We start from the raw sequence: 17320 nt of genomic DNA, 5'->3' as shown, positions 1-17320 counted from the left end.
TTTGTTTTTTTCCTTTATACCAGAACACAGAATTTATCGTTTAAAATTCAGTATGTAATTAATTATTAAGAGAAAAAAAAGCGAAGGTGTGGAACCCACCGACCAATCAAAATCTTCCCCTCATTCTTTCCTTCTAGCATCCAGTATTTCAAGATCTCGCTCATCTAGACTTTTAGTTTAGTATTCAGAAAGCAACCTTCCTATATATATTTACACTAATTTTTTTTCGATTGTGTTTATTTGTTTTTTTAATATTAAAATTCACAAAATATTTTTTGAATTTCGATTATCAACAATTTATTTTTGTGACAATTTTTTTTTCTCTTCGATTTTTTAATAGAGAAAAAAAAATTTTTTTGAACAAGTTTATTTTGTATTGCAAACGGGGGCTTCTATTACAAAAAATTGTAAAAAGTGCGAAAGCAAAAAAGAGAAAAGGTTTTTAAATTCTTCTATTTAAGAGAATTGGAATAAATATTTCAAAATTAGGAATAATTTTGAAAATTTCATTTTTATTCCAAGATGTCTAATAATTTTGGTAGTTCGCGAGAAAAATGGCGCGTACTGGCGTCGAATATTGCAAAGAGAACTCACAATCCAATAAGATCTATTGTGGAAAATATTGTTGTCGATCCTAATCCCAATAAAAAAATGATTGCACTTTCTATTGGTAAGCTACAAGAAAATTACTATTCTTTAAATGATTTATTTAATAATTGCATTATTTTTACTATAATTATTTTTATTTTTCTTAATTTTATTTTTATTCCTATAATTATTTTCATTATTAATTTTTATTATTTTCATTATCATATACATTGAAAAAGAAATTTATTTTATTCAAAAAACGATTAGTTTATTATTAAATAAATATTTCTTTGCAGTGAATAATATTTATTTAAATTACTTAAAATGTACTTGCTTCAAATACTGAAATTATTGGTTCAAATATATAATTTATTTGATTTAAACAAAAATTATTTGATGCGAGCAAAAATTTATTGATTCAAGTAAAAATTACTTAATTCAAGTAAAATCTATTATTTATTTTAGGTAAAAATTATTTGTTTAAAGAAAAAAAATTTTTGATTCAAATATTGAAATTATTTAATGCAAATATTTATTTACGAAATTCCTTATTCATTGTAAAATTATTCAAAAACACGAATAACTTCTTTTTCAAATAAATATTTAATTAGGTTATTATTTTTCCATAGGAATTATGATTATTACTTTCTACAATTTTTAAATAAAATTCTTCTTTAAATCAATTATTTTTATAACTTTTTAATAAAGTTCTGATGAGAATTTTCAAATCATTTGTTTACAATTCAATTTTACGTGAAATTTTAATTCTTTGGAAATTCTTCAATTAAATGTACATTAGAAAATAAAAAGTGGAAATAATTTTAAAAAATTTCGATTAAGCTTTTTGAAAAAAATTAGTTTTATAGAATTTTTAATTAAATGTATGAAAAATTCAAATTTTTAAAGATTTTAATTTGAAACTTTTATAAAATTCAATTATTTCTCAAAAATGAAATCATTAGTAACTTCTCTCAAATGCAATTATTATCTAAAACTTTTACTGAAATTAATTTTTAAATCAATTTTTATTAAAAAATTCTACGAGAATTAAATTATTTAAATAAAAACAGATAATTTATTGCTTTTAAATAATTGAATTCTTTTAGGAAATTTTATTAAAATAATAGATATATACAAATTATTGAATTAAGAAAATTTTTTGAAAATAATTGTTGCAATGAATTTTATTACTTTTGAAAATAATTGAATTCTTGTAATGAATATTGTTGTGTATGATAAATAAATCCCTGAAAAGAATTTAAAAATTTTATTAAAATAGTAGAACATTGAAAATCATTGAATTAATAAATGTTTTTGAAATTAATTGAATTTTGCAATGAATTTTATTAAAATTCCTAAAAATAATTGAATTTTGTCGAAAAATTTTGCTACTCATTTATAAAGATAATTGAAATATTGACGACAATTTTTTATGATTTTTTGAAAGTAATTAAATTTCTGCGATGAATTTTATTAATTTTGAAAATAATTGAATTCTTGTGATGAATATTGTTATTTATGAAAATAATTGAATTTTATAATGAATTTTATTAAAATTCCTGAATAAAATTCAAGATTGGCGAAGAATTTTGATATTTATAAAGATAATTGAAATGCTGACGAGAACTTTTTAAAAATTTTTGAAAATAATTGAATTTCTGGGAAGAATTTTAAAATTATTGTCAGAGATGGAAAAAATTTAATGTTTTGTGAAATTTATTTGATTTAATTAAGACTTATTTGATTCAAGTAAAAATTATTATTCGATTCAAGTAAATATTATTATTCCATTCAAGTAAATATTTATTTGACAACAAACAAGTAATCTACTTTAATTAAATAAATTTTGTTTCAGTGTATTTTTATTTTAATTATTTTTATTAATTGTAAAAACAAATTTCAAGTTGAGAGCACACGTTATTTAAAGAGTGAATATTTTTCTTTTATTTGTTCGAATGCGAATAAAATTAAAAATAAAACAAAAACAATATTGTTAAATTTGGAAGAAATCGATTTATAAAGCGCTTTAGGGGGATTTTCGAATTAAACTTTGAACTTTGAGAGCTTTCATTAGCATCAGGCTTTCTCGATGCAAGAAAATGAGAAATGAATTTTCGATTAGCCGTTGGATGGATTTGAGAGGAAAATCTAGGTTTGGATTAGTGGCTGATAGACCTTCTTGAATTCAATTTCAGAACATATATTCTTCAAAATTTGGTGCATGTTAACTCGATGTTTGTGAATAGAAACTAGCACTCAATTCGTTTTAAAACTTAATTCAATTTTATAATGAAAAATCAATCATTCATTCTTATGATTGCACTAAAAGTTCAAAGTTTTCTATTTTTCCTTTACAATTCATATTTTTATTTCTCTTATTTTTTTTTCATATAAACTTTTATTATTTACTTTATCAAATTTATTATTCTAATTATTATTATTGTTGCAAATATTTTTATTCCTATTATTATTAATATTTTTGTAAATATTATTATTATTATTACTTAGTAAATATTTTTATTATTATTAATAAAACTCTCAAAAAATTCACTAGCTAATTAAATTTGGCAAAACTTTCTACTAACTTTAGTCATTTTTTTCTGAAACTATAGAAAGAAAAAGAAAAAAAAACTACAAAACGAAAAAATTCTACTACAAACTTTAGAAGAAAAAAATTTTAAACAACGAATAAAATAGTAAAATTTCAATACTAAAAATTAGTAAAAATTCCCACTTATTCGAATTAGTCCAAATAATTATTAATTAGTAAATTAAAAAGTTGTCCACTAATTAAAACCTAATTTACAAAAACTGTTTAAACTATTATTTAAATTATATTCTCTAATGAAACAAATTTCACACAAATTGATTTTTCTTAAGTTACTAATTAGAAATACGCTAACAGGTGATCCAACGACGTTTGGGAATTTAAAACCCGCAAAAGAGGTCATTGAGGCAGTTCAAGAAAGTGTTAGCTCGCAATTATATAATGGATATGCGCCCTGTACAGGTAATTTTATTTTTAAATTCAATAAAATTTTAACGATAAAAGATAACCAACAAACAAAAAACAAAAACACTAATTTCCTGGAATTTTCCACTTTTGAAAAATATAAAAAAAAAACTGTAAACATTACACGTTGTTTATATGTAAAATTGTTGTTTTCCAAGGCTATCAAGAAGCTCGAGAGGCGGTTGCTCATTACAGTTCAAATGAATTTTTAAAAGTGGATCCTCAGGTATGTTAAAACTAATTTTACGTAATAAATTTGATAATTGTTTCTCTAATTCAATTTTTTCCATAAACTGTTTACGTACAACAAAAACAGAAAAAACCACTTTTTTTGTTTTTGTATTTTATATTAGGAAAAATAATTTACTATTAATAATAGTAATAGTAAATATTATTAATTAATAAAATTTTATTATTAATTAATAATATTTTATTATTAATAATTTATTAGTTAATAAATATTATATTATTAGAATAAAAGTAAATAATAAAAATGTCCAAACATTGAAATTAAATGTCGATTACAAACTAAAAAAAAATTTGATTCAAATAAAAAATAGTTGAAAAAAAAATTATTTGATTCAAGTAAATATTTAGTTGATTCAAGCAAAATTATTTGATTCAGGTAAAAACTATTTGATTCAAATAAAAAATAATTGATTCAAGCAAAAATTATTTGATTCAAGTAAATATTTAGTTGGTTTAAGCAAAAACAATTTTTTTAAAGTAAAAAAATAATTGATTCAAGCAAAATTATTTGAATCAAGTAAATAAAATTTGATTTAAACAAAAATTATTTGATTTAAGTAAATATTTTTTGCATTCAAGCAAAAATTAATTAATTTTAGTAAAATTATTTGATTCAAGGAAATAATAGTTGATTCAAGCAAAAATTATTTGATTTAAATAAAAAAGTTCAAATAAAATAGTTCAAACAAAAATTAACTGATTCAAGTAAATATTTAGTTGATTCAAACAAAATCTATTTTATTAAAGTAAAAAACAGTTGATTCAGGCAAAACTTTTTTATTCAAGCAAAAATTATTTGATTGCAGTAAAAACTATTAGATTCCAGTAAAAAATAGTTGATTCAAGCAAAAATTATTTGATTCAAGAAAATACTATTTTATTAAAGTACAAAATAATTGAATCAATCAACATTTATTTGATTCAAGCAAAATTTTTTTATTTAAGCAAAAATCGTTTGATTCAAGTAAAAACTATTTGATTCAAATAAAAATTAGTTGAATCAAGCAAAAATTATTTTATTAAAGTAAAAAAATAGTTGAATCATGCAAAAATTATTTGATTCAAGAAGAATTATTGGTTTCAAGTAAAAACTATTTGATTCAAGTAAAAATTATTTGATTCAAGTAAATATTTATTTGATGCAAGACAATTAGTCGTTTATTCGACTCAAATAAATTTTTTCTCGCTGTTTTTATAGGATGACAATAAATTCAGTCAAATTTTCTCAAGCTAGTTCTAAAATTAACAGAACTACTGAAAAAATACAATAAATAAATTAATCATCATACGATAAATTAATTAGTGACTTAATAAAGTGTAATTTCTAAAGAGAATAGTCTCTCACTAAAGGAAAGGTGATTTTTTCCCTTTCTTCAGTTTTTTCTACTCTTTTCCTTTCTTTTTATTTTTTTTTTTTTTGTAGATTTTAAGGAGATTTATTCTACTTACAGTGGAAGTATATAGTTTGTGAGCTTATCTCAAGTCCTCATTTTCGACTCTCCCTGAATTATAACTACTCTATAACGTCTCATTCTCTCTTTCTTTATTCCCTTTTCTCTCTCTCTCATCTATACGTTTACATTGGTGTGAATAGAAAGTCGGTTAAGCTATTAATCCTTTGAAAATGAAATTTGATGAGAAAATCGTTTTCTGCCGCGAACCTTGTTACTTTCAGTGACACAAACCGAAACGTGCTTTTTCATTTTATAAAATCTGAATCGAGTTGAAATTTTAATTAAACTTCCGAATTTCATTTTCTGATTTTTAATTAAGATTAAACGCATACAACTCGCAATTATGTAATTATAACAACAACCACTATTATTAACATCATTATTATTACTATTATTATTATTACTATTATTTTTATTATTATTAATTATTTTTATTATTATTATTTATTTTTATTTATTTTTTTAACAATTTATACGGGCTCACAAAAAAGAAAAACACCCTTTTATTAAATCTAAATTAAATTTAGAATTAGAATTAGAATTCTTTTATTTGTTCAAAGAAACCATGAGAACAATTCTTACAAAATTTAATAATAATAAGAAGAAAAATCTAAAGATTAATAATAATAATAATTCAGTCATCTCTTAACAATTAAACATTCGATAAATTAAAGTTGATTTTGGATCCTTAGAAAAAATTTGCATACTAAAAATATTCGATAAATAAAATCTTCGCTAATTAACTAATCAAACTATTTTATTTCCCTTGAGATTCTTGAGAGTCTTTTTTTTTTGCTTACTGTTTACAATAACAATAATAGATATTTTTTGTTTTTGTTTTTGAACAGTTGAAATTTTGTAAAATTTAATTGAAACCAATTAATTTATTTCAAGTATTTTGTTACAATTTTTGAAAATCAACTTTTGAAGAATTTCAATTGCAAATTTTGAAAATAATTGAATTATCAAAAATTTTAATGAAAAATCTTTAAAGGTAAATTTAAAAATGAAAATTAGCTACTAATTTTTTAAAATTCAATATTTTTCATATTTTCAATTACATATTTCCAAAAATAATAACATTTTATAATTATTTTTAACATTTTGGGAGAAAACAATAATGTTCGAAATTTTTAATTAAAATTCATTAGTTTTTTTTAAATTATATAAAAATTCTTTGGACTTATTAAAATTTTTAAGAAATCATGGTCCTGTTTATAATTAAAATTCTTCAAAAATTTCATCATTTTTATTTATACTTTTCAAAAATTCAATTATTTTTAAAAGATTTTACCAAATTTTAATAATTTGGAAATTCTTCAAAATTGAAATACTATTATCGTTCAAAAATTATTTTTAAATATTTAAAAAAAATTAATTTGTAGAAACCCTGTTTATTAATTAGTTTAATAAACTAATTATGTAGGGTAGGGTGGGGCATTACTATTCGCGGGGCGTAACTATTCTTTGTCCTGGAGAGAAAACTATTCATCCGATTAAAGTTTTTTTTACACTGTATACTTGTCATGTGAAATGAACATTGTACGCCACATTTGAGCTTCTGGCGCCATCTATCATTGGAGTTCGGTACCCAAATGTGATTTTGATATACTCGCTTACTTGTTTTCACTCATTTAGTCTGCCATTGTAAATAGTGATAAACGGTCGGAAAAATTATCGGAAAAATTATTTCTAAAGTCAAATTTAGTGCTGAACACGAATATCATAATGGATTTTTGATATTCTATTGTTCAAAAATTTTACAAGTGTTTTTTCAAAAAATGGGCGGATGGGGCGTAACTATTCTTCCACTGATGACAGCAAAAACTACAAAACAGTGTATTTTTTTGTGTGTGCTTGTTTCTAGGTTAGAATTGTAAGAAATTGGAAGAAAAAAACCAGAAAAAATCCTCCAATTAACAAATTAATTTATATATTTTTTTAGTATTATATCATTAATAGCTGCAAGAATAGTTACGCCCCTCGTTTTTTTCGACATCAAAAAAATTTTTTTTTCGTAAAATCGCTGTAGTTCGGAACAGAATCGAGTTACAGCAAAATGATACATGGCAAAATTGTAGCTAAGAAGTCAAGCTTTCAAACGGTTCTACTCATTTTTTTATTTTTTTTTATATACATTTTATAGACTCAAAAATCCAAACAAGAATAGTAATGCCCCACCCTACCCTACTTAATTAATTTTTTTTAAATTTTGATAAAAAAAATTTCTTTTTCTGAATAATAATTTTTTAAAAAAAACTAGAATTATTATTATAATAAGAATAAAAAAGAATGAAGTGAAATTAAAATAGGAAAATGTTTATAGGATGTAATCCTTTGTAGTGGATGTTCGTGCGCTCTGGATCTCTGTATTACAGCAGTGGCACGTGAAGGACAAAATATACTAATTCCAAAACCGGGTTTCTCGATATATCGAACACTCGCCGAGGGTCTTGGAATTACAGTGAGATCCTATAATCTAAGGGTGAGCATTTCTATATATACATATATATATGTATGTCGTCAAATTACTACATTCACTATTATTCTCGCACAATATATATGTATATCTGAACGGGAAATCTCATTACATTAACAATTGATGCTAGAACCATTTTGGGGTATTGTATTTTTCTTTTCAAACATTATACATGTAAATGACCAAAATTTAATTGTCAATAGCCTTCTGTTGCTAATTAAATTGATAATTAAATTAAACTAGCAAGCGTGCGGCTGAGTTCTCACTCGGTTTTTTTAAATAAAATTAGCAATTTTAAAAATAATAGAACATAAAAATTTTATATTTTAAATTATAATTAATTAATTAATTTTAAATTATAATTTTTAATTTTTAATTCAAATTTTTTTTCTATAAAAATAAAATATGAATTCGAATATATTTAATATTATTATAATTATAATAATCACATATTCTGACATTGGGAATTCAGGGAAAAGTCAAGAATATTTATTAAAAGTAGTGAAAAAATTTAATTTTTAGAATTCATAAGAAAATTCTAAATTTTTGTCTTTTTTGTTTGACTCAAAGTATAAAATTACCACGAATTCTAATCGAAAACCTTCAATTTTTTCAAATTTCTGACAAAATTTCTTTATAAATAACTTAATTCTTGAACAACTATCTAAAAATAAATAAATTTTAATGAATAATTTTACTCAAATTTTTCAAAATAAATTCAATTCTAAAAGAGTTGCGTTTACAATTTTTATAAATAAATCAACTTCAAATGGTTTCAATTTGAAATTTTATAAAATTTCAATGTTGAATGAATTTAATTAGAAATTTTAATGAACTTAGATTTTTGAAAAATTTTAATAATTCAAAATCTTCTAAAATTGGTTAAATTTGTCAATATTTAATTAATTATTAAAAATAATGGATTTACAGAAGAATTTTAGTTAATAACACTAAAAAAAAGTTGAATTTTGAAGAAGTAACAAATGATTGGAGAAATTCAATTATATTCAATTATATTCAAAAGTGATAAAATTCTTATCACAAAATTCAATTATGTTCAAAATTTACAAAAAAATCTCGACAAAATTTCAATTATTTTCTTTATAAATAAAAAATTCTTCAAAATTCAATTATTTTCATAAACAATTATTCTTAATATTATAATATATTAATATTATTCTTAATATTAAATTCTATAATTATTATACTTCATGACATAATTATTATCATTATTAATTTTTTTATTATTATTTTTATTATTATTATTATTATTTTTATCATTTATTATTATTCTAATTTTAGCCCGATCGTGCCTGGGAAATTGATCTCGACGATTTAGAATCGCAAATCGATGAATCGACTGCTGCAATTATTGTAAATAATCCCTCGAATCCCTGTGGCTCAGTTTTTAGTAAAAATCATCTTCTCGATATTCTTGACATTGCTGCCAAATATTATGTGCCAATTATTGCCGATGAAATATACGAACACATGGTACTATTTCTTTCTTACTTTATTTTTAATTAATTAATTAATTAATTAATTAATTAATTAATTATAATTATTACTCTACTTAAATTCATTTTCTTAAAAGAGAAATAAAATTATCATTTAAAGCAATTCGATAATTGACCAATGTTAATTAAATAATTCAATAAATAAATAATTTATTATTCAATTAATCAAATAATTAATTAATTGATAATTAGGTAATTAATAAATGACAATTTTTCAAATTAGTTAATGCCAATTTTTATTTATTTGTATTTATAAATAGAAATAAATTTATAAATAAATAAAATAATACCATTTGAAGCAATTTAGGAATTCAAATTAGATAATCAATTAAAGCCAATTAGACAAATAACGAATTTTAATTAGACAGTTATACATTAACAGATATTATTTTGCTTGAATCAACTGTTTTTCACTTGAATAAAATAATTTTCCTTAAATCAAATAATTTTTGTTTGAATCGAAAAAATATTTACTTAAATCAAATAATTAATTCCACTCTGATTAATAATTAGCGACAATTAGAAAATGATTTAATAACAAGAATTTATCAGTAATTGGCAATTAGACAACTAATTACTCATAATTAGACAACCAATTATGTCACTAAGTTTTTAGTTAATTATTGACACTTATTTAAGTGTCAAAAAATTATTTCATTTACATTAACTTTATTTACACTCTCCGCTTTTTAATTATTGACACTAAATAATTATTTAAATAGAATTCATTATTTAAATGTCATTATTTAATTATATTATTTGTCATAAATAACATTTTAATTAATTAATTATAATTTGTTGTCTAATTAACTTTTTGTTATTATTATTTGTTAATTGTCAACTAATAAGTGTCAATTATTTATTTATTTAATTAGATAATTAAATAATGTTAATTAAATAATCATTTAATGACAACTGAATAAATAATTATTTAAAATTATATTTATTTCAATTTAAATTATTTATTTAAAATGGGACATAAATTTCTTAATGGCAAGTAACTAATTAATCAATAATAATTTATTAATAAATGAAAAGGCAATTACTGGTAAATTAATAATTGCTGAATAATGAATAAATTAACAACTACATAATTATTAATTAATTAATAAATAGTTAACTACTAGTAAATAAATAATTACTGAATAGTTAATAAATTATCAATTACTCAATTATTTATTAATCAATAAATAATTAACTACTAAAAATTAACAATTGCTGAGTAATTAATAATTACTAAATTATTAACAATTTAGTAATTGATGAATAATTAATAATTACTAAATTATTAACAATTTAGTAATTGATGAGTAATTAATAATTACTAAATTATTGACAATTTAGTAATTGCTGAATAACTGTTAAATAAATGTTAACTCAATTATTTATTAATTAATAAATACTTAACGACAAATAAATTAATAATTTATTCTTCATTAATTATTTAAGAACGAATAACTAAAAATGCTTAATAATTTCTTAATCCTTGACATTAATATTTTTCTTTTAAAAAATTTGTCAATTTTTAATCTATAAGTCGCTGTTTATAAAACTAAGAAAATGTATTGAGAAAAATACAACAAAAAACTCTTATTTAATTAACTTCGTTTCCCGGCAGGTTTTTCCCGGACGAAAATACTATTCTTTGGCATCGTTATCAACGGAAGTTCCGATATTATCCTGCAGTGGCTTGACCAAAAGGTAATTAAAGTTCTATCGATTAAAAAAAAAGGTAAAATCCAAACGAAAATAATTAATTTTTATGAATTTGAAGAATACACATAACAATAATAAAAATAAAAAATTGCAATATTTCAAAAAAGAGAATTGTAGACAAGTTTTTTTTTTTAATTACTTTCTCTTTGGCCCCAGAGACTATGGGGTCAACGTAGGCAATAACATAAATTTTTCTCGCATATTTACAATTTTTCTTTTTATTTCCCTCTTTTTTTCTGTGTAGGTTTCTCGTACCTGGCTGGCGAATGGGTTGGATTATTATCAACGACCGGCAGAATATTTTAGGAAAAGAGGTGTGTACATTTGTTTTTTAATGAAACATGGGGCAAAAGTTACAAACTTTCATACTGTATATACAAACTATTACTATAAATTGGGAGGAAAGGGAGAAAAGAAATAAATTTTTGATAATAAAGTCTAAACGAGCATGTTTTTTGTCGAGTAAAGACGAAGGGGATTTTTCTTTTCTTTTTTTAAAAGAAAAAAAAAGCTTCCGCGATTATAGAGTTCAGTTGCGCTTAAAGATTAATTTCACGATTAAAATTCACCTCCGGCCAAGACTCAGACGCTTTCAATGTAATTCACTTTCCACAATGTGGATTAAAAGAAATTGGCGAGAATTAAATGGAACTTTTACTCCTGACGAATTGTTCGACTCTCTTATAACCTTCGCGGAGAATTTTAATCCTGAGAGGATTTTTTTTCAATTCTCCTCCTTCAATTGGGTTTTCCCCACATTTATAATTTTCCAGCTTTTTTCTCGATTTTAAATATTATTTCTATCAATTACAATAATATTGCTACTGAAAAGTAAAACGAGAGCCAAATAACATAATTTTCTTTTCTTTTTTTCAAAAAGAGAAATAAAAATTTAAACTTGATGAATGTTTCAAAAATTGTTCATATATGCATACGAATAATTATTGAACAAAATGTGATAATTTTTTAATCTAAAAATTTTTTGGAAAATTTATTAGTTCTGAAATCACAATAAAAAAATTATTTTTAATATAATAAAAGTAATTTTTAATACAAAAAATAAAAATAATTTGTCATAAAAAAATAATAAAAATATATTTTTAACAAAAAAAAAATACTACAAATAATTTCTAATAAAAAATACAAAATTTTTTAACAAAAACATTTTGAAAGCAGAATTATTTTTTGTGAACTTTCGGTAATGATATCAAAACTATTATCAAAACTCATAGAGAAATATTTGAATTTCTAGATTCGAAAAGGACTGAATTGCTTAAGTCAGCGAATAATTGGCAGTAATACGTTAATTCAAGGAGCGCTTCCACGAATTTTGAGCGAAACGCCGCAGAATTATTTCGAGGAGATTATACAAACTTTATATGTAAGTAAATAAGTTCAAAGCAATCGACAATAATTATCATGTAATGGAAATAAATTCCCTAGAAACTAAAACAGAAGAAATTATTTTTCTTTTCTCCAAAAAGAATAGAATTCTTAATTTACATGATAGAAAAATTATTATTTGTAATTGATTTTTTATTTTGAATTTAGTTATTAGTTACTTAGTGTATGAAGTAAAAAAAAAGTAACTAAATAAATATTATTTCTCCATTCAGTAATTAAATTAATATTCAATAACGAAATTTAAATTTAGTTATATTTACTATTTAAAACAGAATTATTATTTAAAAACTAAAATAATATTTAGTTACGTAATTACGTAATTTAATTACTCACGTATAATATCTATAAAAATTGAAATAAAAAGCGACCAACAAATATTTTTTTTAACTAATAAATAGTAAAATGCAGAATTTTTTTGTCAACGTTATAATAAAAAAAATTTTTTATTTCGTTTTTTGCTATTTTTCTAATTAATAAATAAGCGATATCAATAATCATAAAAAGTAGTTTGCATGGGGAATGAATAGGAAAAACTGTGTCGAGTTTGTTTTCAAGAATATCATGATTCGAATCCATAAAAATTTTCATTGTGTGGTGGTGTATCTATAACAGTAGAAAGCAATTCCGGGATATCCGCTTTAGACACAAGAACTTGTTATTACACACGTAGAACCACGATCGAGCAGCCAGACGTGCTACAATAGTTTCAAAGTAACTAAGCATCAAATAACTACATCCACTTGATAGAATGGACAATTGCAACAAGTTAATGGAACTTGTCTGTCTCATTCGATAATAGTAATAATAATATAATAATAATTATTACTACATTTCTAAATATATAATCAATTTTCGAAATAATAATTCAGACCAATCGAGACAAAAACCTTTAAAGAGGAAAATTTACCATTTTTCTTCTCAGTATATATAATAATTAATTATTATTAACTAATTATTAATTTTTCATTTCCGTTCTATTTTGCAACACTAAAAAAAATTTGTTTGATTCAAATAAACGATTACTTGACTATTATCAATTAAATATTCACTAAATAATTTTTATTTGAGTCAATATTTTGGTTCAAATACTGAAATTATTGATTTAAATAGGTACAATTTAATTGATTCAAATAAAAATGATTTCATTCAAGTAAATATTTAATTTATAATAGTCAAGTATGTGGTTATTCTTATTTGAATCAAATAAATTCTTTTCCAGTGTATATTTTTATTGTTAAAAAAACAATTTAAAAAATTAAAAAAGAAAAAGAAAAAGAAAAGCAATTAAAAAAATAAAAAATTAAAAAACAATTTTTAAAAGAAAAATGAAAAAAAGGAACAAGAAAATAAAAAAACAATATGAAAATGAAAAAAAGTAATTAAACAGAAAAAGAAAGAAAAGCAATTTCTAAATAAAAAATCAGAAATATGTTAAACACAACATGTTTAATATGAACACAAATTAGAACAGCGAATATGAAAATCAGGACAATTGCTCGTACTTGTTTATTGATTTTTGTTATAGTTGTGATGCAATGGAAATGAGAGGTGTTTCATGAATAAACACAAATCATGATAATTGAAGTTAAAACATAACTATAGAAATACGCACAAAAACGTCATAACTAAAACGAACACTAAATTTACATTTTAATTTTCTACATTTTTTTCTTTTTTACTTTGCAGAATCACTCCAAGTTGATGTTTAATTACATCGTAAATATTCCCGGACTTAAACCAATCATGCCAGACGGCGCAATGTACATGATGGTAAAAATCTTTTACTCTTCTCTTTATTTTTTTTTTACATTAATAATTAAAACCCACAAATTTTTCTTTTTGCTCATTAATTAATTAAATTTTAAATAAATTTGTTTCAAATATAAACTTATACCAAAAATACTAAAATAGTGAATGTATAATATAATTAACTTGTTCTAGTTGCTTTCAACCTAATTAAAAGTGAACTAATTAGTTAGCTACAATAAAATTTTAATTTTAATTAAGAATTAATTATTACTAATATTTATATTATACATAATAGTATCATAATACAATAATAATGTATAATTATTATTATATATAATTGTAATAATAGTAATATTTATTTTTCATCATATCCATTATTAAAATTATAATTATTATCAATAAATAAATAATACTTTTTCTTGACAATTCATTTTTTTTGTCGCTTTTGTACCTTAATCAATATTCTAATATTATCATAGTAATAATATAATAGTAATAAATTACTATCAATGAATTTTTAATATTTCACTTTAATTAAAACTAGTGTACTTTGAAAACTCACTAATTTTGTAAATGAATATTTCAGGTACAAATAGATCTGGATTCATTTCCGGAATTTCAATCAGATCTTGAATTCGTGCAACGATTGTTAGCAGAGGAATCAGTGTTTTGCCTTCCTGGAAAGGTGAGAATCAATCATTTTCCTTTCTTTACTCAAAAAGTTTTATGAAATAAAAATCTATATCTGATTTTCACATTGCTATTGAATTAAAATAATTAATTCAGTTAATCAATAACTAAAAAATTAATAATAAAAGAATTAAAATAATAATAATTAAAAGTAAATCTTAATAATAAAAAGCAAATCTTAATAATAAAAAAAAAATAATCTAATCAACTAACTCTTATTAATACAGTTAATTAATTATTTTTTTTAATGTTTCAGTGTTTCGATTATCCTTCGTACATAAGACTGGTAATATCTCCACCTATAGACATGTTGGAAGAGGCATGCAACAGAATTGAACAATTTTGCGTGAGGCATCACATCAAAACTTCTCACTCGACAAATTCTCTAGACGAAATTGTTATTCCATATTAAGACTCAAAATTAAGCTATTTTCATCGAACTAAATAAATTCTATTATTTAAGTTTGTAAATAGTTTGTAAACAATTTTAAATAGTCGTACGATTAAAGATAAGACTGTTTTATTCTACATAAAATATGTTCTACCATTTTTTCATTCTCTCCACCAAACAAAAACTATTTTCAAGAACAATATAATTTATCATTTTTAACAGAAAGCGTGAGAATATTCTCAAAAGATAAATTATTATTCTCCGACTCTAAAGACAGAAAGAATGAAAACGAACCCACAAAAAGAAAAAATACAAATTCAAAGAGATGCAAAAACGCAAAAAAAAGTAATTTAAACAAAATAAATTCGAATAAGAATAAATTATTAAATTTATTCTTAAAATTTCGGATTTTAATTATAATTTTAATTAATTAATTAATTAAACTTAATTTTTTATTTATAAAATAAAATAAAAAAAAATTTTATAATCATTTATAATTATAATTTTTTTTAATTTTAATAAAATAAAACATAATAATTATATAAATATAATTGAATAAAATTATAAATAATCATTAGTATAAAATTTCTACAAAAAAAATCAAATTAATCATTGTGAAATAATTTTCGTGTTAAAAAGGAAGATAAATTGTGAAAATCTATTGCTTTTTTTGTGTGTATACAGGGGAGGTAAAAAATGAATAGAGGATCGTCTAACTTTTCAAGAGAGACAGATACACGGAAGTGCACATTATACACGGTGAATAATGTACACAAAACTACGTTGCAGTGCAAGCTCATTTGTGCACGCAAAATGATGAGTTCAGTCCATAAGCCAATTATAAAGTACACGAACATAATAATAAGCCACAGCGCAGTGTATCTATGAAACTTTCGCAGACCACAATGCCTCTATAAGGTGGTAGTATACCACAAATAATATATTCTAGACATAATTTAAATCCTACAACTTTTTCAACCATTCAATTTCGAATTTAACTTTATCATCAATTTATACAAATTATCATTAAAACAAATCCATTCTATTCACATCTAATCATAACTATTCGAATATCTATAACGAGAGTGCACCTAATTAATTAAACAGAAAATATTAATTCAACTTTATTTAAGTTGTATTAATTTATCTGGAAACTTTTTCATGTATTTAATAAAGAAAAAAAACTTTTGTATTATAAATATATATAATTATAATAAATTTAAAATGCAAAAAATATAAATAAATTGATTAAATCGAAGAAATATATAAGTAGAAGAAAAAAATTAAAATAGGGTGACCACCAAATATTTTGAAAATTAAATTCAAGCCTATTTTGCGATTTTCTTAAAGATTTTAATAAAAAGTCAAAGCTTTAAAAATAACTATTCTATTACAAAAAAAAGTCCTAACTACAATAATCAAGCATGTGATCTAAATGATTGAACACCCAAAGATCCTAATTAAAAAAAAAAATACAAGCATATTGACCAGTGGGATTAAACACCCAAAGATCCTAACTAAAAAGCAAGCATATTGACCAGTGGGATTAAACACCCAAAGATCCTAACTAAGAAAAAAATACAAGCATATTGACCAGTGGGATTAAACACCCAAAGATCCTAACTAAGAAAAAAATACAAGCATATTGACCAGTGGGATTAAACACCCAAAGATCCTAACTAATAAAAAAAGCAAGCAAGCATTGACCAGTGGGATTAAACACCCAAAGATCCTAACTAAAAAGCAAGCATATTGACCAGTGGGATTAAACACCCAAAGATCCTAACTAATAAAAAAAGCAAGCATATTGACCAGTGGGATTAAACACCCAAAGATCCTAACTAAAAAGCAAGCATATTGACCAGTGGGATTAAACACCCAAAGATCCTAACTAATAAAAAAAGCAAGCAAGCATTGACCAGTGGGATTAAACACTCAAAGATCCTAACTAAGAAAAAAGCAAGCAAGCATTGACCAGTGGGATTAAACACCCAAAGGCCCTGATTACAATAACAAAGCATTGAATAATAAGTTAATTCTTAAAGTTTTTAATTACTAAAATAATAATAC

The 17320-nt window shown here is 22.2% G+C and overlaps 1 protein-coding gene across 1 annotated transcript; it reads left to right on the top strand.

The window, feature by feature from the left end:
* Positions 1-172: 172 nt before the first annotated feature.
* On the top strand, positions 173-15438 carry LOC122506853 (tyrosine aminotransferase). The gene is made up of 11 exons (XM_043619221.1): positions 173-670; positions 3494-3598; positions 3760-3827; positions 7631-7789; positions 9086-9277; positions 10919-11001; positions 11261-11330; positions 12269-12397; positions 14107-14190; positions 14756-14854; positions 15116-15438. The coding sequence occupies exons 1-11, from the start codon at positions 523-525 to the stop codon at positions 15269-15271; spliced, it is 1293 nt and encodes a 430-aa protein (XP_043475156.1). The 5' UTR covers positions 173-522; the 3' UTR covers positions 15272-15438.
* Positions 15439-17320: the final 1882 nt, after the last annotated feature.

Source organism: Leptopilina heterotoma, unplaced genomic scaffold (assembly GCF_015476425.1).
Source record: "Leptopilina heterotoma isolate Lh14 unplaced genomic scaffold, ASM1547642v1 Lhet_44, whole genome shotgun sequence".
Taxonomy (NCBI): Eukaryota; Metazoa; Arthropoda; class Insecta; order Hymenoptera; family Figitidae; genus Leptopilina; species Leptopilina heterotoma.
This window is presented reverse-complemented; position numbering and strand designations above follow the sequence as displayed.